The following is a 24,714-nucleotide window of genomic DNA, read 5'->3' on the forward strand; positions in this document are numbered from 1 at the left end:
TCAGTGCTCACACCTGGAAGCTGTCATGTATGACCTGTCGCTTTCATGCTGTATGAACGTGTCACACAGTTGTTTTTGCCATCATTTGTTTACAGTTTTGCTTTGACATGCTTGAAAAGAGCTTCCTGATGAGGTGTTAAATAATGGGTTATATTTCATATTTAGATAAAAGGATCTGAAGCACCGTCACTGTCTCTGTTTTCATTGCATGCATGACCTTTTTTAAATCTTTTTAAAAACAGATGTCAAACATGCAGGACAGAAAAGTGTTGTGTAGGCTTTTAAATTTCTATTGTTAAGTGCACCACCCAGTGTTAAAAGGTTAACAAGACAACAAATACATGAAATTAAATCACTGAAACTGTTCAAACATTGTATGATCTTGTAGCTCAACAGCTCAAATCGAAGCTTATGGTGATATTTGCAGTAATCTTATACTGATGAAGAGCAAACATTAAAACTTGAGTAAATACAGCTATAAATTGGTTTCTAGATGAAGAACTGAATATATACAATAACTCACAAATCTGATATCAAAGATTTGCCTCTTTGTTAACTTGCTATTTAGTTGGCCGCCATCGTAATAGACTGTGTGGTAAAGAAGTAGGATTTTAAAATAGGATTTAAACCTCTGAATCTCTTGTTTAAAACACCTGTTCAAAAAAAGTTCGGATTCTGTATAAAATGTAAAAGAAAAACAGAATGCAGTGGTTTGCATGTTAAATAAAATTATATTTTGTTCACAATAGAACACAGAAAATATATCAGATGTTTAAACTGAGACATTTTAGTTTTCAAACCAAAGCAAATGGTGTTCATGAGCTTAGAAACCCAGACCTAAATCTTGATTAAACTACATTAAAAAAAACAGCTAAAAGGCTTGAGCACTGAGGGACATGGTTAACTGTCAATATCTATAGGGGGATTAAAAGCTGGTTAAGCACATTACATTCATAGATTCTCAAAGATGCTAATCTGAAATCGAATCTAATCTAAACATATCTGATTTATTAGAACAGACATGGTAAGAGCTGCCATCCCATCTCCATCATGGATACAGCGTTTCATACTAATGTACTAAGGAAACTATTAACAACTTTTTCCAACTCTATCTTCTCTGCATCCTACATGTTAGCCAAGGCCAAGGTTAGCAAGACAAAACTCATCTCTTACAATGCTAAAGCACTGAAGCTCATTTACTTGCAAATGCTAGCTATGTTTGCATAAGAAGCGCAGGTCGTAACTGATTTCAGAACAGTAAAGCTGAGCCAGTGCCAACTTTCCTTGCACTCTGGTCTGCCCTCAATTTTATCTATAATGCTCATGCGCAAACCACCAGAAAAAAGCCACTGGTCTCTCAGCTTGCCCAGTTCCAGTCAATATTCAACAGGAGATGGACACACCTGTATTACAGAGAGAGCTAGAGTCTTCTATTAGACTGAAATAATCACAGCTTTCAGCAACAAAGCCTTTACAAAAGAAATGTAAAGGCTGAATGCACATATTAATTGACAGGCCAGGAGCTTTATAACTGTGCTGTCTGAGATGAAAGAGATGTTACTTTGGTATATATATGTCTATTTCTAGATTTGACAAAGCAAGCATAACTTTCCTTGTAATGTGACCAAAAGATTCTGAGAATCTAGGGAGCTCTCTGTGCACATGTGACAAGGCTGAACATTGATACTGGATGATGATTGCTGGGCCCTCAGATGGCGCTACCCAGTGGCTGATCTAGAAAATTGTACATGGGTGGACAAATGAGAAGGAAGAGGTCTAGGCAGGGTGGCACATACCTCTTCAGTGAAGTATGTGAAAATCCCCTGTATGTAAATGGAGTCAACAAAATATCCACAAGCAAACTTTATTCCTGTCTGTTGTTGTTGTTGAACATAATCCAGGAGGACTAAGGTTAAATCAAAAATCTGTTTTTTTGGGGGGGGGTTTTCTCATTTCTTTGAAAAACATGATGTCACATTCTCTGGACTAAATAGTCCACCCAGCTTGTTGTCAGCGCTCACTGGACTGGACTTGTTGCACAGGTGGCATCTATCACGGTGCCAGGTTGGAATTTGCTGAGCTGCTGAGAGCGACCCAGTCTTTCACCAATGTTTGTAGGAACAGCCTACATGCCTAAGCGCTTGACTTTATACCTGAATTCAATTATTTAGATGGGTGAGTGAATAATTTTGGAAATATAATGTATTTCTGCAAAACAAATCACAAATGCTAAAGCACAGACATGTGTGGGAAAGGTCAGTGTAATGAACAAAGGATTTAAGAGGCAGACTTTTGAAATAAGGAAAGAATGTTTTCACAATATTCAAATTTTGGAGATCCAATAGTAGACACCTTTCGGATGTCCTTAGAGTCTAGGAAAGACAAGCTGGGATAATAGCTTGTACAATTTTTCACAAACTTGAGAAGTTAGCAAATACTGAGATGTCAGATTGTGACAGTTTATTGATTAGGACATCTATTACAAAATTTTTCTCAGCTGTTCCTAGCTTGATTCCTGGCTAGTTTTACTTTAAAAGCATGTTATTTATCCCTCCTCACTCTCTCGATATTCCCGTCTTCCTCCTCTATGATGGAAAAACAGAAATGCCCAGTAAAGTTTAAGCTTTTAAGTGAAATGATTAAAGTGGAATTTTTGACAAAACATTTTATTTAAAATTTGAAACTAATGTGTAATAAAATGATTACATAAAAGTAAATATGTAGCAAAAAAAAAAATTACTTTTACAGTATTAGACTTTCGCTCAGACCTTTTGACCCAATATATAGTTTACACTATTAACACTGTTGTACTGTTACATTCCCATGCAGATGGCAAGCTTCAGATGTGGAGTACAAGCATTGCTTGCACAAACAAACTTCCAACATGATGGCTGCTGCCCCCTTGTGGACCATGAAGGTATTGCTTTAGGCCAATCCTATAATGAATATATAGAAGAAAGAAAGAAAGAAAGAAAGAAAGAAAGAAAGAAAGAAAGAAAGAGAGAAACTGATTTTATATAGGATTGAGGTCCTGAGACTGGCTAGGGCATTCCATGACACTAATGTGTTTCTTCTTTAGCCAGTCCTTTGCTACCTTGGTGTGATGTTTTTGATTACTGTCATGCTGGAAATTGCAATTAATTGTGTCAATGGCTAATGTGTAGCTCGGGAATTCTCTAATTTTTCTGGGATTTAAGTGATGCCTCACTGATGTAAAGTAATGCATTGCCTGACAAATTTGAAATGCAGTGTAGATATCTGATACTGAATGAAGACATTAATAATGCATGACCAGAACAAAATGCAAGGCAGCAGTAATGCATCACCTTATTCTAGTGTACCGCAATTATCAGAAGAGTGAATACTCGACTCTTTAAGACAGGAAATGCTTTGTTATGATTTTGTTTCAGCAAAAAAAAGAAATCCAAGAATCCAATTTTAAATGGCAAATAAAATGTTACAATTAAAGAGCAGATGACTTGCTGCCAGACATGATGTGCTGTGTTATAAAAAGTTACTGAATGTGGTATGACAGACTTCCTGTCTCTGTCCTTGCGGCAGCAGATCAGAATCTTTCTGTTGTGTTCCTAACCTCTTACTTTTGGGCGTGATCACCATCTCTTTCATCGTATTCGCATTCAGAAACAAATCTCCCAGACCACACAGTTTTTCCTTAGGTGTTATGATCTGCAGTTGAGACTCTGAGGTGTACAAAGTGAACACGGTGGAGGCACCGTCCCCTGTGGAGCTACTGTACAACAGATCACCAAAGCAAACAGAGTACTCTCCAATCACAATTCCTGTGGTCAGTAATCCAGAAGACGGTGGATGTCTTTGCTTATTTTTCCAGTAGATTCTTTCATAGTAGCAGCTGAATTGTGTTAGGTGCATTTAAGAAATCAAAGAAGGTGATCCTCACAGTGTAGCCATTACTATCTAGATGGGAATATAGTTTTTGCACTACTCTGACTGTTTCATCCACCCTCAATTTTGGTTGATATGCAAACTGCACAAGAGATATTTTCATTTCTAGTGGGCTGAGATTAGTATTGTTATCTCCCATGAGGAAGCTCCTCTGATTGTGTCAGCTTCAGTACAGGAACCAGAATGGATGCTTTTCCACAATAACAGTATCTTCTCCTGCTTCAGACTCAGGTTAACCTTAAACCCAGTGATTTTCTTTATTCCACTTAAGACATCTCTTGTTTTAAACCCCCAGCTTCCTCTAATGAGTTCTTGCATTTCCTCAGTTTCACCCTTAGGCCGTGCTGCACTCTCCTCAGTTCTTCCCACCTTCAGACCTAGGGAGTAAATTCTTTATGAGCACATATTATAACTCTTTAATAGGCAGCAAACACCAACATTTTGGGTCACTTCCATAAAACAACCACGAGAGGGCAGTCTTTAACTGAAAAATTATTGCAGGAGCAGTCATTTTTACACACAGTCTGCTCAAAATCTGAGCAGAAAATAAAGCTCAAATCACTTTACAATTCATCTGGTAGGTGATTTTCTTAAACTTGTGTAGCTTTTTAGATGATGTAGATGTTTAGTCCAGATTACTCTAAATCTAATCTGGACTTTCTGTCTCGTTCTCCCACTCCTAGTTTTCTCGCTTCTCTTTGGTAGATTTGTTTAGGGTTTTCCGTCTATGTATTACCTGTTTTACTAACACTGAGAGTGTTAGTAAAACAGTGTGAATGCAAATGCAACATTTGACAATCATCTCCAGGACTTTTACTTGCTTACTCTGTAAAGAGATAAAGAGTAAGTCCCACAAGTGACTGTCAAACAGCTTTTGAGGGAATTATAATTGATCTCCTAAAAATAAATCACTGTGTATAAATAATACCTCTTTAGCTTTTTTTTTACGATTTTGTTGAAGGCCTCAAACTAAACTGAAATAACCAAAATGTTGTCAGCTTTCAAAAATGTATCAGCCTAAGTCTATTTTGCCAAGTAAGAACATGTTTCAGGGGTTCAGACCTATCATTATCGAGTATTTATGTTTTAGTGAGAGGCATTCTCAAGAAAAAACAGTCACCTGCATGCCACAAATTCCTTTGGAATTACGCAGCTCGAGATTCAAAGTCTTCGCGTCTCCTTCATGACCCCAAAATCTTATGTAGCACATCTACAGTAAACCGATATTGAGTGCATTTTTAAAAGTTTAAACTTCTCATATTTATGTTATATTTCATGTAGAACGCTGTGTCACTGAAGTGGGAAGCGGGCACACTGCGGTTTCTGATCACCCCATAATGTAGCAGAGTGAGTTTCATTGTCCAAATATGGTCTGAAGGAAGCAGCAAGCACTGACGCAATCTGGTGTTGTTACTTTAAATGGCTTCAGGAAAGCAGGGCTCCCATTCACGTCATGGGTTTTCCTTTGCGCTGGCCCACTACAGCCGGATGGACTAAATATGGGCATCTGTGTGTGCGTTTGTGTGTGTGTGAGAGAGAGAGCGCAACACACTCCACCTCCCATTTTTCTTTCTTCCTGCAAGAGGAAGCAACACCCTGGGGGGATGGGTGTCACTGGAGAACTCACAGACTGATTGGTATTAACCCTAGAAGTGAAACGTAGTTCGTCTCTGGTGTAAAAATGTGATTGAAAAAACAAATAAACAAAAATAAACAAAAACATTTTATGATTTAATTTATGCACTTCTTAGTAAATCTGCTACAGAGTGCCTGCAAGGAGTAGAAGCTTGTTGAATGCAAACTCAGGTGAATAATTTCCTTAGGGAGAAATAAAGTATTCGGATTCTGATGTCTGATTCACCTCTGCAAAGGTAAAACTTTGGGGTAAGGAGACTGCCAGTACGAAGTCTCCAAATTTCAATTTCTTTTCAGGAAAATTAGATTTTTCCTGAGGCTGGAAGTGTATTTCAAGACAAAAGGGATAATAATAATTATAATTATAATAATGATAATAATAATAATAATAATAATAATAATGATAATAATAACAATATCATTAAAAAAGACACTATCGACTCTTTTAAAAAACACAGCCAGACTCCAATTTTTACATTTACTTATGAATTGGTACTAATTGATGTCAAAAAAGGGCCTTTGGAAAATTATTGTTTATTCTCTTTTCCATTAATTCACTTATGTGTTATATATCTCTACAAAGATCTGCAATAATGTATATACCTTGGACACTTCATAGACACTAATAACTGTATATAGGTTTTACTGTATCATGTGTAATTCATATTTATATTTTGATGCCTAATTTTATATATTGTTTATCATATTAATCATCGCTGTTGATATTATTATTAGTAGTAGTTATCGTTGTTGCAGTAGTAGTTTTATCGCTGCGCGAGTTATTTTTTGCTTTGTGTGTGTGTGTGTGTTTTGCAGCTTACAGTAAATAGTCGAGCTTGTTGTGTATCTTTGAGGATTAAAATAGCTACAGTTGTCTAACCAGCTGGTACACGGCTGTTTGAAACAGGAGTCCGGGTATGAGGCCGGTGGGCGGGGCTCTGTCGTGTGACGAGGCATTGAGTGACGTCAAAGAGGTGATAAGTAGCTGTCTCGCGCTTCGTCTATATTGTGTCTGTGTGAAGTCAGAGGGGGAGACACGGGATATACAAACCTTTTGACTGTTTGTCTGGGAGTAGTTTCAAAACAAGCCGTGACATGGAGGTCAGCGCAGAGGCCAAGAGGATCATGGTTGTGGCTTTGGGGAAACTGTACAGCTCCCGCACCCAGCGAGGGGGTCTCCGTCTTCACCGGAGTCTCCTGCTCACTCTGGTCATGAAATCCGCCCGGGACATCTATCATGCGGCCCAGGTGACGGCTCAAAGTGCCGCCCCGAAATGTGAACCACAACACCCGGCTGTTAATGTGATAACCACAAAGCCAGCTGCCGCTCAAGGGCTCCAGAGTCCCGCTTCTCACCCAGCTGAAGAGTCACGGACCGCCGATTCATCCACGGAGCTGCGCTGCTCGCCGCACGCACACACCCGCGCGGAAAACAAGGAGAATGTGTACCCGTCCGGCCCCGCACAGCACTCCAGGAAAAGACGGGGCAAAGCGGCTGCTGAACCGGACTTTCTGCCCTGCAAGAAAGCAAAACTCGAGCAGGGGAACTGCCATCAGCAGCTGATTGTCAGCTCCGTTTTGAGTGACTATGTTAAGTGTAGTAGTGAACTGCGAACAGCCCCAACCCCCATTCCCGTGCAGACAGCCATCGCAGCATGTTGAAGACCTGCTGAAATTAAAGGCAGTGAACTTTTTTAAGGCCTGGAGGTCTGGACGTGTCCACTTTGCAGGCTACGTGCTCCAGGGACTGGCTTTGGATGGATGACCCAAGAGTCATGGCTGAGCAAGGAAGCCCCGGAGCATGCCCACCGTGGAGGTCTCAGTGACTTGTGGTCTAATTAATGACCTCACCTGATCAAAGGCGGGACTATCATTACGCCTTAAACTAGACTGTATGAATTGACTCTATGTACATTTTACTCAAGTGTGTTTGGGGACCATGCTGTCGGTCTAAACAGCAAATGTACATTTTTACTGAAGATTTTTTTTGGGGGGGCGGGGGGAGAGTGTAAAACCTTGAATGACTTTATCTACCTCAGTATTTATTAAACCTTTGGTACCTAATATGAATCTGAAGTCCTGTGTTGTTTATAAGCTGTCATATTACAGCAGAGATAGCACCGTGAGAGACCAAGGTGTTTAATGTGTAATGGGTGGAACGGCTGTGAGGTGCAAGAAAACCGTGTGAAAGTTGGATGTGGGTGTGTGTGTGTCAGTCTGACAGGAAACTGGCTTGGGTGTTTTCCTCCCCCACGCCTCCTCCACCTCCAGGCTGATTTGCAGAACAAAAGCTGGGACGATTCCAGGGATGGGGGGCTCTAAAGAATGAGGAGGGGAGGCTGTGAAGCCTTTTGACTGACCAAACAAGGAGAACAATCAGGGTCCTGTTGCCATCCAAGAACTACACTGCTGTTTTTTTGTTCACATTCGTATGCATTCCATACGCTCTAAACCTAGAAATGTGGATAAAGCTCTTGGCTCTACTACTATTTGAGTGTTGCAGCAATTCTGCAATTATTTAAACAAATCAAATAATTAGACCTGTTTTTCTGATTAAAATTAAATTTCCAGATTATTATTTTTTAATCTGCATTTAAAGGTTTAAAAGGCTTATGATTGTTTGGCTCTATGGAAAGCAGTGTGTGAGTTTGTTATGTTTTTAAAACTCAGTATAAAAGTCACAGCATGAAGCAAGTACAACAGGGATTCCACCGCCGCTGTGTTTGTGTTGGGGGAAGGGGGTTAAGCCTGGAAAATAGAAGCAGGAATGTGGGGGAAGTGCCTGTGTGGCCTCCACGAGGCCTCAACTTGTGCAGCTTATTCTTCCGGCTGAAACCGGAGGGCCCAGAGGGGCTGGGAGGAGTGGCCGGAACTGTCTCTACATGCCTGTGAAAATACACATCAGACACATGAAACTTTTAAGTGCATGTGTGTGGCTATTCCAGTGCAGACTGCTTCTTTACTCCACCTTCACTCTTTTTTTTTGTCCACACACAAGCTCATTTGGAATTTACATGCCGACAAACTCAAGTCTTCTTCATGGCAAAGCATAAAGGAAATTTTATATACTTCAGAACTGAAATACAAAATACAGAAAAAAATTAAATAATTAAAATTAGACCAATAAAAGCAACTCAGATGACTCTGTCCCTTCAACCTCTAATATTTAAGATAAGATAAGATAAGATAACCTTTATTAGTCCCACACGTGGGAAATTTGTTTTGTCACAGCAGGAAGTGGACAGTGCAAAAGTTATGAAGCAAAAATTAGAATAAAATAAAATAAGAATAAATACAGTACACAACTGTACAGAATAGAATAAAATAAAATACTATATACAGTATAATAAAATAGAATAAAATATACAATAAGATAAAAATAGAATACAAATGCTATATACAACTGAGTAAAAATACAACGATGCCAGAAAAGATTATTGCACATTAGTGTTATTGCACATGTGTGGATGTGTGTGTTAGATCAGTCAAAGTCTTTATTGTGGAGTCTGACAGCAGTGGGGAGGAAAGACCTGCGAAATCTCTCCGTCCCACACCGTGGGTGCCGCAGCCTGCCACTGAAGGAGCTGCTCAGTGCTGTCACAGTCTCCTGCATGGGGTGGGAGATGTTGTCCAACAGGGATGACAGCTTAGCCACCATTCTCCTGTCACTCACCACCTCCACTGGGTCCAGAGGGCATCCTAGAACAGAGCTGGCCCTTCGGATCAGCCTGTTCAGTCTCTTCCTGTCCCCAGCAGAGACGTTGCCGCCCCAGCAGACCACACCATAGAAGATGGCTGAGGCCACCACAGAGTCATAGAAGGTCTTCAGGAGTGGGCCCTCTACTCCAAACGACCTGAGTCTCCGCAGCAGGTACAGCCTGCTCTGCCCTTTCCTGTAGAGGGCGTCTGAATTATGAATCCAGTCCAGTTTGCTGTTCAGATGAACACCAAGGTACCTGTAGCTGTCCACAGCCTCAATGTCCATACCTTGGATGTTCAGTGGTTGCAGTGGAGGATGTTTGTGCCTGCGGAAGTCTACCACCAGCTCCTTGGTTTTACTGGCATTGATCTGGAGGTAGTTCAGCTGGCACCAGTCCACAAAGTCCTGAGTCAGTCCTCTGTACTCCTTGTCGTCCCCATCAGTGATGAGGCCAACTATTGCAGAGTCATCAGAGAACTTCTGCAGGAAGCACTGGGTGGAGTTGTGGGAGAAGTCTGCAGTGTAGATGGTGAAGAGGAACGGAGCCAGAACCGTTCCCTGTGGGGCCCCCGTACTGCAGACGACCCTGTCCGACACACAGCCCTGAGTCCTCACATACTGTGGTCGGTCGGTGAGGTAGTCCAAAATCCAGGTAGTGAGGTGATGGTCCACTCCAGAGTTCTCCAGCTTGTCCTTCAGAACCGAGGGAAGAATGGTGTTGAAGGCACTGGAGAAATCAAAGAACATGATTCTCACAGTGCTCCCAGCGGTCTCCAGGTGAGCGAGGGAATGATGTAGGAGGTGAATGATGGTTTGTAAATCTTATTTTATATTCTATCTTATATTTTAAGCCACCAAATATGTCAAATAACTGTCATATCAGAGACCAACCTCTCCACGATTATCCACCATCCTGCAGCACTCCAGACTTGTTGCTTTGCCAGCATCTTCAGCTAAATTAGATCTGACTGCTGTGTTAAAATGAGGAAGCTAAATGAGCTGACTGAGCCTTTTCAGGCAGATGTGTCAGTGAGCCTCAGCATAGTGTTGGAGAATGGAGTGGGCCTGTTTAATCCCAATGCCAATGATTCCAAGGACATTTTTATGCTGAGCGAATCATCATACTGGGTGTGATTATTATGATTACTGAGAATATTGTAGCTGACAGGCATCTGAAGTCTTTACGTTTCACCAGTGAATCGCGTGAATTTCAACAAAACGCGTGTTCCTGAACACGTGACAGCTGACTGCCATTACACTGCCCGGAAGGTTTCTGTGTCTGCTGTTTGTGCTCACACCAGTTGCTGCTGATGGTAAAAGCAAATATGGTTTAATACCACAGTTTTCTTAAATTCTCGAAGGAGAAAAAAAAGAATGAAAACAAACAATAAAAAAGGGAGTAACTGGATTTTATCCATCAGTATGTGAGCAACCCTGATCCAATTTTCATGCAATCGTGAGAGCACTTTGAAAGGAGCTGGCTGTTTTACTGTGCTTCTCAACTTTTCCAAAGTAATCTCCAAAAACATAGCAGGGTCACTGACAATCTCTCTGTCCTCTGACTACTTCATAAAAGTCAAAATGTGTAATTAAAGTGTGAAGGTGAAAATTTTAGCATCATCAGTTCTGCAACCTCCAGATCAGGGTCCTCTTTTTGTCAGTACTACCATCTCCAAACTGTACATCATAGCAGGTCTCACTACCATTGCAAACCTCCCTTTTTATTTTGCTGCTATCCTTCTGTCATAAATCAGCCCTGACAGTCATCTCCAGCCACTCCACCCTGGCTGCACTCTCTTCTTCACCTCTCTTGTGCACTGTCTGTGCTTTGGGTGGTTGACCCCAGGTATTAAACTCCACCTTCACTACCTCTCCTTTCATATTCACCTGTCTCCTTCTCATTTACACACATGTACTCTGTCTTGCTTCTACTGACTTCTATTCCTTTTCTTTCCAAAGCGTGCCTCCACCACCTGTCCAGGCTCTCCTCCACCTGTTCCCTACTCTCACTACAGATTAGAATCTAGTCTGCCAACATTGTAGTCCATAGAGACTCCTGCCTGACCTCATCTATCAATGTGTCCCATCACTACTGCAAACAAGAAAAAATTTTGTTGGATAGCTATACCGATATGGACTGGGTAAAGTTTTAGGAATGAAAGGATACCACAGTGATTAATGGAAATGAAAATTACCAACCTACAGAATCCTGAATTAAAAGACACCCTGAAAAATGATGCTGCAGACTAGTCTACTATGCCAAAATTTCATTGCAGCAACTTAAAATGGGTTAGGGTTAGTAGTTTGTGTAGCTCCTGTCTGCTTTTATGCATGCCTGACAATGTAGGCTATGCTCCTAATGAGATGACGGATGGTGTGCTGGGGGTATTTCCTCCCAGACCTAATGGCAGTCAGTCTGCCGTTGCAGAGCCTGCTGTGTTTCTCCATGGATATGCCTCTGGGGAGGCATATCCATGCTGCACGATGTTACAGGAAGCATGATATTCTTCACAGCTTCTCCAGACCCTTTCAAATCTGTCACGTATGCTAAGATTGAACCTGTTCTCATATGTGAAAACCACCAGTGAGCACCAGTGATGGACCTGCCAGTTTTGACAAATGCCAATTGGGCTCCTTGTTCTGGGCAGTGAGTACAGGGTCCACCAGATGATGTCTGGCCCTCAGGCAACCCTAATGAAGTCTGTTTCTGATTGTTTAGTCACAGACATTTATAACAGTGGACTGAGACTTTTATACCAGTATTCCTGTACTTCCTTCAATTCTGTGACTATCCCACATTTTCTTTGCTAATCCTTCATAAAGTTCTTCGTGTGGTAATACATTCACCTGCTATTTTATTAGGTACACATTGCTAACAAAGTGGTTTTGCCTTAAGAGCTGTTCACAGATCTTGGTCCTTATCAACATGATTACATCATGCAGTTGCTGCAGATTTGTCAGCTGCACATCCATGATGTGAATATCTTGTTGCACCACAACCCAAAAGTGCTCTATAGGGATGAGATCTGGCCAAGTGAGTATTTGAGTTTTGTGATATGGTGCATCACTCTGCTGTAAGCAGCCAGGAGAAAATGGACACACTGTGGTCATAAAGGGGTGGACATGCTCACCAACAATACTACAGGTAGGCTGTGGTGTTTAAACAATAGTCAGTTGGTACTAAGGGGCTCGAAGTGTGCAAAGGGAATATCCCCCACACCATTACACCATGACCACCAGCCTGAACTGTTAATACGAAGCAGGGTGGATCCATGTTTTCATGGTGATTAGGCCAAATTCTCAGCCCTAAATCTTAATGTTGCAGCAGAAATCGAGACAGATCAGTGTCCAGTGTTTGTGAGTGGTGGGAATTGTAGCTTCGGTTACCTGTTCTTAGCTGACAGGTGTAGCACCTGGTGTGATCTTCTGCTGCTGTAGCCCATCTGCTTCAAGGTTCAACATGTTGTGCATTTAGAGATACTCTTCTGCATACCTTGGTTGTAATGAATACTAATTTGAGTTACCCTCACTTATCTATCAGCCCACATCAGTCTGGCTATTCTCCTCTGACCTCTCACATCAACATTTTTACTCAGAGAACTGTCGCTAACTGGATACTTTCTCTTCTCCATAACTTTTTCTGTAAACCCTAAAGATGGTTATGTGAGAAAATCACTGTGGACCAGGTGATTTAGGATCACTTAAATCACCTTTCTTCCCCATTCAGATTTTCAATTTGAACTTCAACAGGTTTTCTTGACCACGTCAACACACCTACACTGAGTTACTGCCATGTGACTGGCTGATGATATATTTCCATCATCCGTGGTTGACGTGCTGTACCTAATTGAGTGTATTTCTTTAAGGCGATGATAAAAAGCAGAGTAAAAGGAATGAAAAAAAAAACATGTGCTGACTTTCGCCATGACTGCAAATCTTTTTTGTTGTAAAAAATAAACCAGTTGTTTACTTAGCTGTTTTATAGTGATAATATTACACAAAGGTATTGTGGTCAAGAAATATGAGTACAGTTTTAAAGTTCATCTGTGGCTTTCACTTTCTGTGAGTAATGCTTACAAGCGTTTATTTTTCTTGACTGACTGACAGGTAGAGGAAATGGACTGAGAAACCTATGCACTTTCCTAGGGTGCACACACACACACACACACACACACACACATGCAAATTCAAAGCTGAAAAAGACTTGACACACAAAAAGAAATGACACAAAGCAGTATGCATTCTCTCTGGATTTTATTCTTTAGGAAGAGTTTCTGTTTGGAATTACAAAATGCACTGGTAGAAATAGCGGTGAGACTGGCTGAGAGTGTGACAGGTAAGAGCGTGAGAGAGACAGGGTAGAGAAAGAGAGGGGGGGGGGCGAGAGAGAGAAAATAGAGAGTGAGTGAGAGATCAAAGGACCATCAGCCAGTTTTTAACAAGTACATCAACAGTTTTGGCGAGCTCCTCCATTCCTTGACCCTCCCCCAACACAAAAGTATAAGGAAGAATACACCATCATCTGAACTGTACTTTCTTTTCTTTCTTTATATTTTTATTTTTTCTGTTAAATTAAAAACAGTTCTTTCTTCTTTTTTTTTTCTCATGGTGTCCTGAACATGGTTGTGCTGTGCCTCAACCCCATGTAACAGAAGAAAAACAAACAGGACTTTGACTCTCGCCAAAGTCTCTTTTTTGTGTTTTTACTCTTTAGATTTTTTTTTTAAGTTTTTAAAACATTTTTTGTTTTCAAAAATAGAAGGAAAAAAGGAAACATTGCTTTTTAAAAACATCTATCTATTTATATATCACCTTTTTCTTTTTTTTAAATTCCTCTGAATTAATTAATCTGCTTTTTCTTTTATGTCCTGAAGATGACTTTTTAACCCACGGTGTGGCATGCACATAGCACATGCATTTCTGGAACTAGATATTTTTTCCTTTTTTAAAATCTTTTATACTTGAAAAACGAACAAAAAGAAAAAAAAAACAAAAAACATTTTTTTATTTATTTATTTTTTTCTCCCAGTAGCGACTTTACATTGCTTTTTGAAGACTTTGTGTGGTTAATCAGCGTGTTAGTGGATTTTACTGCAGCATATACACAAAGATGGAAGGTGAACATTTTGGGGCTTTGCACGTTCCATTCAGTGGTGGGGGCAGGTGGGAGGGACTTTACTGACATCACACACACACACACACACACACACACACACACGCACAACCACAGAGCTGAAGGTCGTTACAATGATTTGACTTGAATGTCTTAAGATTTCAGAAGAGTTCTGGAGAATTTTTAAAAAAGCATTCAGAAAAACAAAACACAATTTTATTTGAAACACACCCACCCGTGTGCATACATACACGCAAAAACCCACTGACACACACCACAACCAGGAGCTACATACCTTAGTGTGCTTTCTAATTTTACATGTAGTGACGTGAGAAATATTTTTTGTGACATTCCACTGAGGTTGGAAAGACACTAATAGGCAGTGTTTTCTATTTTTTTTTCAATGCATTCTCTGGTCAACATGTGATAGGCCTCCAGGTAAGATGTGGGTCAAGTAAAAGAATGAGAAAAGAAAAGGAACTTAAAATAAAAAAATAACAGCAATGTTGGGTCTGACGGTGGTGTGCGTTAGTGACAAGTGTTAGTTTGAGGCACACAGAGAGAACTAAAACTTATACAAGAGTGATACGCACAGAACGCAGGTGATTTTTAGGACTACAGCGAGGCCCAGGCATCCTTTCTCCAGCCCGTCTGCTACAATACGACTCACACACCTGCGTTTACACAGATAAGGCAGTCTACTAGCGAGAGAATGAGCTAAACTGCATTTTTGGTGCACTCACTGTATAACTTTGAGTCAGAAGTGAATAGAGCGGGACACTATTTGTCACACAGCGCCATCTGGAGGTCAAAGGCGATGGCAAGTGGATTGTAAAACCTGTAATTCAATGCATTTTGATGTACAAATTTCAAATAGTTATTAACTTTGAAGAAGACTCAGAGTAAGAGGACAGCTCTGTCCTCCTGATAACTCATTCTCCCACAGTGTAGTGGTGTGTTCCAGCGCCACCCAAGGGTTGGAAAAAGGATTATCTTCAAATTTTCAAAGATCAAAATAAAAACAAGCACACAGAAGAAAATATAAGACCAAATATGGAGAACTCGCCTCATTCTCACGCTCATCATGATCTTTACAAACGATGGTATAAGTTTATCCCTTAATACGTTCAGCAACAAAGAAAACAAAGATGAAGAGTTTCTCTCCTTTCTGCACATTTCTATTGGTCTCTTTCTGCTGCCTCTGTGTTAACCCCACACCCTGGAAGACTTTTGAGATGTTACTGATTTGTCAGACATAATTCACCGTATCCATGTTTATACCCTGCGTCCCATTAAACCATTTTTTTTAGCCTTAATTACAAAAAAGGTAACTTCCACAAAAATAAGTACAATTCCAGCTGTATCAGTGGCAGGCATTTGGCACGGAATAGACAGTAGACGAGCAAGCAGAAAAGTTATCATTTTGTTCCCTCTAGATATACATACAGTAACTATCCAATCTCCCTGTTACTTTCGGGCCACTGGTGTTTTTAGCGTATGTGAAGGTACAGAGAGAGGAATGTCGTTCAGAGGAGAGAGAGAGAAAAACAGAAAGCACTTTTAATCATAAATCAAAAAAGAGAGAGAAACCCTGCAGACCATAACAAAAAAACAGGACTGAAGAACATTTTCCCTCTGCAGACAGTAGATTCTCAGTGTTGCTATTATTAGTATTCTTTTGTATCATTCATGCAGGATTCCATAGAGTGTACAACTCTGCAAGTCTACAAAAAACGAAGCTGTGTGGGGGTGCAACAGAAGATTCAAGCTTCAATGTTTTGAAGAAGTAGAAGAGAAGGAGGAAGAAGAAGCAGCTCCAGGAGTAGAAGAAATACTGCAGAAAACAGTTTGTTTCTCTGTTTCTGAAACCCATCCTCCACTATGTTTTTTTCCTCTCATAGGTCATAGGTTGAGGTTGGTTAAATTGTTTCTGGGAGGAGTGCAATCTCTCCAGTAACTGGGGTAAACATCCCCAGACGCACCCATCCTCTCCTCCAGATGTCTACGGAGGGACTCGTCGACCCCCGTGCAACACTCCCCAACTCTCCCACCCACTTAGCCTCCCTCACCTCTTACAGGTGGAGGGCTCCGTGTCAGGTTTATTTTGTATTTAAAAACACAGATGATAAAACTCATCAATATTCAACTGGTGGCTGGGAGGGTTGGTTTGAAATCTTTTTGCAGCTAACTTAACAGAAGTTAGCTCAGAGAAGCAAAGAAAACAAACAAACAACAACAACAACAAAAAAAGAGGTCGCTCATTTTTGTCTCTGACTGTAAAGTGTCTTTTGTCGAGTCGCAACTCTTGACATCTTGTAAGTGGCTATAGCTCATGGCCAGAGGCATAATTTAAGACACAAAGACTAGTGTCTGACGCTCCCCCAGTTTGGTCTCATTTGGCATCAAAAGAAATGATCGACAACAACGCGAGCAGAGCGCAGAGGTGTTTCGTTACCACCTCGTAACGCCTTTTGGAACTCCAGATTCTGTCTCTGCATTCTTGTTCCATCCTATGACACCGGTTGTTTCATGTAGCTCACCATCACTTAGACAGCAGTGGAGGAGAGGGAAAAATAAATCGAACAGACAAGAAAGAAAAGTTTATATTTTTTTCCCTTGGCAGTCAGTGCTCTGGCTCATCTTCTTTCAGTATTTGAATTCTTTTTTTCCTTGTTAAGTCCCACCCCCTTCCCCAGAGGCTAGCACCAATCGTCATCCTCCGTTTCACTGTAGGGTTCATGCAGGCCTTTGCGCGGACCCCTTGGATGCCCAGCTGGAGGAGGGACCTTGTGGGGCCCAGTGTGTGGGGGTCCGTGGACATGTGTAGAAGGTGATGAAGAACGGTAGCCATTGGGTAGCCGGCGCTGGGCTGCAGACTGAACTTGGCCCTGCACAGGCCCTGTTAGAGCCGTGGTTGGCGGAGGCGCGTGGTGAACAGTTCTAGGCGAGGTTCGGCTGGGTTGAGGATGGGGGTTGTTGACTGGGTGTGGCTGTGGGGGAGGTAGGGGATGGGGTTATGCTGCTGTGGTTGTGAGGGAGGTGGCAGTGGGTGGTTGGCATGAGGGTGCGGGTTGCCCCCCTGCACGGGGTTTGGCTCATAGGCAGGTGGTTCATGATGGGGCTCGTAGTCCTGGTAGTCCTGGTTGTAGAAACATCCATCCCCTTCTATGGAGCCCCCTCCTCCACCTGTGTCTCCCCAGCGCAGTGGGGGCTGATGACGTGGTGTGCCATGGTGGCCCAGCTGAAGGCCAGCGGGGGGAGGACCCTGGCCTTGGGAAGGCTCTGGAGAAAAGCGGCGAGGGGCAGGAGCTGGGGCTGAGGGTCTGCCTTGTGCCACCCCAGGAGGTGTGGGCATAGCCTTACGGACTACAGGGGAGTAAGTAACATGGGGCCGGGGTGTTGCCGGGGTCTGAGGCAACTGCCGACGGCCCCGCCGTGGTGTACTGGTCCCCGAGGTTGAGGGGACAGGGCTTCCGCTGACTGAACTACTGCCCTACACAAAAAGTGAAATAAAGCAAATAAAAAGAACGAACCACAAATTCAACGACAAAACATGTAGAATAAAGTAGAGGATGGTAAAGATTTAGCGTGAAGCCAACAGAGAGAGAAGGAAAAGAACACAAGACAGAGAGGCCAGGAAAAGCAAGAGAGTCCAGATAGAAAAGCAAGAAAAGGACCAGAGCAAGATCCACAGCAACAATAAGAATAAAAGCACCATCCATAAAAGAGTGGCAGAAATGAAAGGCATTAAAAAGGAGCAGAGCAGATGATGTGGATAAAAAAGATGAGATTTCAAACAGGACCATACATAAAAAAGCAACATGTTACGCAGAGGAAAGAAAACAAAAGACGACAGGAGAAAAGAAGGATAAAGGGTTGATTTCCAGGATAACAAATGCAGTACAGGGTAAATATGGTAACTAAACATACATAAAATGTGTCTGGTTTTGCATTATTTTGAGCAAGCTGTGTAGCATGTATGTATAACACAAATTCAAATAAGAAAATCCACTTCCTCCCCTTTAAAGAAAGCTGTTGTTCCTGCAGTAATTATAAAAATATATTACAAAATCAGCGTGTTTAGCTAAATAATATGCATTACCAAAAATTCATGAGCAAAGAAAATTTAGGTCTAAAGTATAGTGGGCAATATGCTTGGAAAAGAATGTCATAAGGAAACATAGTGGGGAGGGCATGACAGAACATTTAGACAGGGCAACTGGGAACAGCAGTACTCAAATATACATTCTTTATGCATATTTGTTTGGTTGTTGGTGGTTTGGTAGCAAACACTTTTTTACTCATTTCTGCATTATTATACCAACAATAATGCATGTTTATGTGAATATAGTGAAACATAAATGTATATACAAATATACATAAAGATACACATGCTATCTGCTGTCATTAACATAATGCCAACAATTAAACAATGGCCTCTAATCTGAGGGGAGAAGACCTCATTAAACAGTTGGACCTAGGCTCTGAGACTGGTGCATTAAACTTGCATTCTCTGTATTGACCAGCAGGGGGCAACCCTTCTGGCTTTCAACAAGAAAATGATCCTGTTTGTCACAAATTACTTAATTCCTTTTGCTAATGAGTTTATGGCTTAATTGTTATATTTAATTCTTATTTATTATAGAATGATTTTTAATTTTAATATATGAATATGTTTATATTTTATATCTTGTGTATTTTTTAAAGTACGGCTAGCGTGTAATTGTGAAGCCACTACCATATGGTAGTCCTGCTGATTCAAGTAACTGAAACAAGCCTTCAAAACAGTAGTCCACAAACCAACAGGTGATGTCATGCTACATCTGTCTTTTTTATACAGTTTCCAATCAGAGGAACATTTCTAACACAACTACATCAAAAAGTTACACCTAATGTGTACAGCACTGTGTTTGGTTACAGCCAGAAAAGGTTATTGGGGTTTTTCTAGCTGATAGTCCACCAGTTAACTACCGTCAAATTAGAGGCCCAATATTAGACCATTTGAAATGTGTTTGATCAATATTTATTTATTTATTTTTCTCATCAAAAACCAACAGGTGTGTTTTTCCAGCCTAGCTATTACGTACACTCAATAACCCAGGAGCCCACCTGTCTGTGTGTCACGCAATCGCGACCCTCGCTGGGAGATCGTGACCAGCGCCGGTCCCTTTCTCGCTCCCGGTCACGGTCGCGAGAGTGCCTGTGGACGTACTCGCCCCCTCGTTCTGCTACATAGCGCTCCTTGTCCACAGAGCCGTGGTGATGGTGATGATGGTGGTGGTGCTTACGGTCTTTGGAACGGCCGCGATCCCTGTCTCGATCCTTATCTTTTGACGTGAGGTCGCCAGACTGAGTGGTTGTGCTTAGGTCTGTGCCCAGGCCTGATGACAGAGTGTTTAGAGGGGTTCGTTATTATTGCACTCCAGCGACACATTCTAGCAACCCTTGGAAGTAATGGCTAAATAACAACAACAACAAAAAACAGACTTTTATGTGCTTTTTGTTCAGTTGTAAAAAAATGTGATTCATTTATTGCAGAAGGTGAGACGGTTGGAGAAAATAAATTCTAGATAGTGGAAATATCTTCTACAGTACCTGTCAAATGATCAATTATGCAAAAAATGTGTGTGTGTTTGTGGTTTCACCCACCTGTGTCAGCCTCAGTGTAGCGACAGAGGGACCTCTCAGATGCCCGATGGCTCCGGTCTTTTCGCCGGTGTCCGTGCCTGGAACTTCTTCCCTCTTCAGGAATTGCATGCTCCATGTTGTAGTCGTCTGCCCCTCCTTTGTCTCTGTGACCACGCCCAGACCTGCTGTGGCCCAGGGAGGAGGCGGAGCGTTTCATTGGACTGCTGTCATTGATAGTCTAAGAGAGAAAGAGAAAGAAACCACCAAGGGATGGAGGGAGAGAGAGAAATGCAAGGAGAGGTGTTTCCTTTGAATGTCAGGTTGGTGTTTCACTTATACAGTGGGATAACAGATATGTATAGGGGTGTATATATGGGTTTAACTGGGGTCTGTTTCTATGAAAGCCCTCAACGTATCTTCTTCCTTTAACCTATACCAAATCATAGACCCCCAATCATGCTACTTCAAAAAACAGAGACATTGCATACAATTTATAAGGCAGGGGTCGGCAAAAAAAAACCCATTAGCCAAGTTTAGTGCTTGTAAACAATCCATCCATGTATTTCAGTACCTAAGCATGGCTAAAGCAAGGCCAGTGCAGTGTTGTATTAACATTCAAACCTGGTGCAGGGCTCAAATGCCGACCCCTGATACAGAAGATTAAAAAAAAAAATCAAAAGGAAGCACAGGGAAAGAGATGATGGCAAGCGACCATGCCTTCCATGCTTCTGTAACTTGTAATGTTAAAGAAAAAAAAGGGGGACAAAAGGGTCAATTCAGCACTTCTCCATTTTCACCACCCATTAATGCCCCCGAACATGGCGCATTCCAGGCTGCACAAAACTCTTCTGTTTTTGCTCTGTCTCAGCGTGCTTCCCTGCAACCATGCATGTACATAGGGGATGTCCTGAGTCTGCTAACGACATTCCTCTGCAGTGTCGAGGCCTCGTGACCTGAGGCAGGACAGGACAGCAGGACAGTGCCTATGGTGCCACAAGCTGCTGACCTGGGCATGAAAATCATATCAGGTTACTTCAGTGCTAAATCCTGTTTGCAGCTGAGCTGAGCAAGTTTTGTAGTCATTGTGAATTGTCACAGATTAAATTACAGATGATGGGTTGGCAGATTAACTGGCCTCACAGAAGTAGCACTGAGAATCCTATAAACATATCCATTCATATGCACGTATGTCCATATCCCTCCTTGTTTCTGACACTCTAACCACACACCACATACATTCACGCAAGCATACACCCACTCAAACAAAAAGATCTAAGTTCTAGCATGCAGGTAGGCAGTCGTGAATGGAGACTCATAATGGAGACTGTTAACAGCAACAACACAAAGATAAGCACACAGGCATGAGGACATGAGACAACGAAGCACCAGGAGCAGCAGCTGAGTAAAGAGAGACAGAGATACAGCAGACCCGGAGACAGTCGTATGACCATAAATGATGAGAGGGGACAAGCAGAGTTCAGCCCGAATCCAAACTTTCTGCATTAAGTGCACGAGTGAAGTAGTTAAGGGTCAATAGGATTGGTTTGGAAACTGGACTTGCATATGAGTTCATGCTAAAAACGGTTGCTTTAATACATCTTAAGAAAACCCCTGCTTAAAAACACACACACAAAAAAAACACACAACACAAAGACACGTTTGAGAAGGGGACTTGAATAAAGAGAAAGGGGAGGAGGGAGAAGACAGAGAAGACAGGGTACATACACTGAGGGTACTGCCACGTTGCTTCCCTTTCCTCCGCTGCTGTATGAGCACAGAGAAGACACACACACACACACACACACACACACACAAACAATGCCACAAATACACCAAATGTATGGACACGTGGCGCAAACACAAAACAAGGAGGGGAGGAGAAGTGATGGGGAGAGGGAGAGAAGGAAGGGAGACAGGGATGGTGTGATATGCAGTGATCAAAGAGGAAGGGTGAAGAGGAGTACAAGTTTAAAAAAAAAAAAGAGCGTTAGATTGAGGTTCAACCCAAAAAGAGGATGGGGCGCCAGATTGGAGAGATGAAAGAGAGAGAAAGAGAAAAGGAGGGACAGAGAAAGAAGGTCTGATTAGACACCGAAGCAGCAGCGAGGGTGGAAGAGATACACTTACCACAAATACTGGGGGTGACTGGTGCCACGAGAGTGTTATACGGACAAGATCACCATGAAAGTGCTCAATCAACAGAAACACGGTCACAACATCAATGATGATAATCAGCGAAAAACACATGTAAAAACAAGCTCCAGAACACACAAACACGCACACATCTGTAACACTCAACATCATGCTAGAACCAGTCCTGCTAATAAAGGGGGGGGAAAAAAGCCCGGTTCGGCACTTGGAAAACCTCTGATAGGAAGGAAGAGACAGTTTAGTAAAACGAGAAAAAAAAAGATAAATAAATCACGGTCCTGACAAAAGGAGAAGAAATAATGTGGGGTGGGTGTGGGGGTAGAGAACTGCGCATGTCTGTGTGTGGTTTATAAATGTGTCGTGTGTGAATGACAACCAGAGCACTCACCGGGATATGAAACAGTTTAACATGGATGAGGGTGTGGGATGGAAAACAAGGCAACCGCATTTCCAAAAACACCTCCATGCAGGTGAAAGAGAGATGAGGGGAAGAGAAAAGCAAAACAGTCGGGAGAAAAGAAAAAGAAAGGAATGAAAGGTCTGACTTTGCCTTGCTGTGGTCCTTGTGAACCCAAGCCTGGAGGTCAACATGTCAGCAAAACATTTCCATGTTTTACCTTGAAATACTGTCATGATATGCTAGCGGACATCATGGTTGCAACCACGTCACCCAGCGCAAAATGTAACCAGTGATTGTAAAAGTTTGTCGTCCCAAACATTCTCCACTCTGGATTCAAGAGGCCACAGCAAGAAATCCGTAAGCAATGAGTCAGACCTTTGTGAATGTCATCGTTCCAAACAAACGGAGATAAGGAGCGGACACAATGAGGACAACGGACAGTGGAAAGGTGAGAATGCTGCTCACTTGGTTGTCGCCTGGGAGGCGGGGCATGGAAGCGGCCCTGCCGTGGCCTTCCATTGGTGGAAAGTGCTCAGTATCCGAGTAACCATCCTGCCCCATCTCTCTCATCTCTACCGTCTGTAAACAGAGCAGGAGAGCAGGAGGTGGTGTGATTGGCTGCCATGAAAACTAATAGGGAGGAGGAGAGGGGGGTAAGGTGGAAAGGTTATCCAAAGAGAGCAGAAAGCTGAAGGTCCCAAAGGAAAATCATGTCAGTTGGATGATTTGGTCTTTAATTGTTGTTTTCATTTTAAATTGCACAGAAAAAAAGGAAATTGTGTGTTTTGGTCTTTAGCAAATACTCCAACCAAAATCAAATTTTGTGTTTGCATATGCTGCTGTCACTTGAGTTGCAACAAATGCCAGCAGAAGGTGATTTGTTGTTTTCCTTTTTGTTTAGTGGCACTCAATGCCAGATGGAGGAGATTGTGAGTCACGGCAGGAGTGGATTCTGGGAGGAAAAAACCACGTGCAGCCAAAAAGAGGTATGAGGGGAAAAAAAGAAAGAAAAAAAGAAATCTGATCGGATGATAATGTTAGCCAGGTGCAGGTCCTGGTACATTGTGGGCACTAAATGAGGTTATGTAAAACTGAAAACTGCACTGGTGGGTCAGCTGCACTGCAGTTATCAAAAATCCAGTATGTTGGGGTTTTTTTAATCAGAAACATGCAAATTTTATGTAGCAAATTTGCAAAATTCGATTTTGTTTGGAGTAAATCGCATTTTAGTTAAATCTGAACTGATAATCAAAGAAGTTATTCGTTCCTTTAGACCTCTGCTGATCATTGTGGACAGGTGGCTACGATAAGAGGGCTGACAGATGCATACACCTGCCAGACCCCCACCCTCCCCCCGCACGAGGTCTACAAGCAGACATGTTTAACGGCATGAAAACAGAGACATGAACCAGTCTGAGTCAAATGAGATGCAGAGATATATAGTCACTGAACAATTCAGTGAGATTTTAAAGAAATCAAATAAAATAAAAAGACTTGTGTTTAGAGACAGGTTTGAGAGATGGAGCTAATCAAAGAAATGTTAAAGCCATGTTAGTGATAGCTGAAGAATCCAAAAAAGAGGAACTGCAGGAAATAAGCGTAACATTTTCAGTAAAATGATAAAGGCAACAGTGCAGTAAGGATGATGGAGTCTGAGCTCTGAACTTACGACACCATAAGAATGGGAGAGTATTCCTAACAGTGAACGTACAGGGAAAAAAAACTAAATAAACTTATCAGCTGCCCTGATTTGATCAAATCCTCTATAAAAAGCAGGCGTCATGAATGAGCAGGTCACTGCTGAGCCTGGATATGGGATTACAAACTTGAACAGTGAAAATTTTACCACTTAATTGTCCTCAGTTGTAATTGGAGTTACATCAAGTAACACGGCACCAACTATTATCTGTGTTGTCTCTGGGCAGCTTATTGTGCCATTTGTAGTGTGTGTGTGTGTGCATGCGCTTTTACCTGAGAGTTGGTCATGCTTCCCAGGCCATCCACAGGGTGTCCCTCAGGGCTCCAGCTGCCAACCTTCTGAGACATTTCCTGAGCGCGAGCCGTCACCCACGACTGGCTTTCCGGGACACCTCCCTCCACCGGCCTGTGACACACACACAAACACATATACACATATAAACAAGTCAAGGGTATGTCTTTCTT

At 42.0% G+C, this 24,714-nt stretch overlaps 2 protein-coding genes across 23 annotated transcripts in view; one reads left to right on the forward strand and one right to left on the reverse strand.

Moving 5' to 3' along the window:
• The first annotated feature begins 6,552 nt into the window (after positions 1-6,552).
• Positions 6,553-7,629, forward strand: ier2a (immediate early response 2a). The gene has a single exon (XM_003452801.5). The coding sequence runs from the start codon at positions 6,655-6,657 to the stop codon at positions 7,219-7,221; it is 567 nt and encodes a 188-aa protein (XP_003452849.1). The 5' UTR covers positions 6,553-6,654; the 3' UTR covers positions 7,222-7,629.
• A 5,867-nt stretch (positions 7,630-13,496) lies between these two features.
• Positions 13,497-24,714, reverse strand: part of cacna1aa (calcium channel, voltage-dependent, P/Q type, alpha 1A subunit, a) — a 78,664-nt gene continuing 67,446 nt past the window's right edge. For 9 of the 22 annotated variants that reach the window (XM_025906920.1, XM_025906916.1, XM_025906913.1 and 6 more), the window contains 6 exons: positions 24,523-24,655; positions 23,017-23,181; positions 21,726-21,764; positions 20,022-20,238; positions 19,482-19,753; positions 13,497-17,865 (listed from right to left, as the gene is read on the reverse strand). In XM_025906920.1, coding sequence (XP_025762705.1) covers positions 17,275-17,865; positions 19,482-19,753; positions 20,022-20,238; positions 21,726-21,764; positions 23,017-23,181; positions 24,523-24,655 — 1,417 coding nt within the window. In that variant the 3' untranslated portion in view covers positions 13,497-17,274. The remainder of the gene's footprint in view (positions 17,866-19,481; positions 19,754-20,021; positions 20,239-21,725; positions 21,765-23,016; positions 23,182-24,522; positions 24,656-24,714) is intronic. The other 13 variants (XM_025906925.1, XM_025906924.1, XM_025906919.1 and 10 more) reach the window with 7 other exon arrangements.

Source organism: Oreochromis niloticus, linkage group LG4 (assembly GCF_001858045.2).
Source record: "Oreochromis niloticus isolate F11D_XX linkage group LG4, O_niloticus_UMD_NMBU, whole genome shotgun sequence".
Taxonomy (NCBI): Eukaryota; Metazoa; Chordata; class Actinopteri; order Cichliformes; family Cichlidae; genus Oreochromis; species Oreochromis niloticus.

What these genes read in the sequence shown, in the direction of transcription:
- ier2a (XM_003452801.5), top strand. Translation starts at nt 6,655, where the DNA reads ATGGAGGTCAGCGCAGAGGCCAAGAGGATCATGGTTGTGGCTTTGGGG.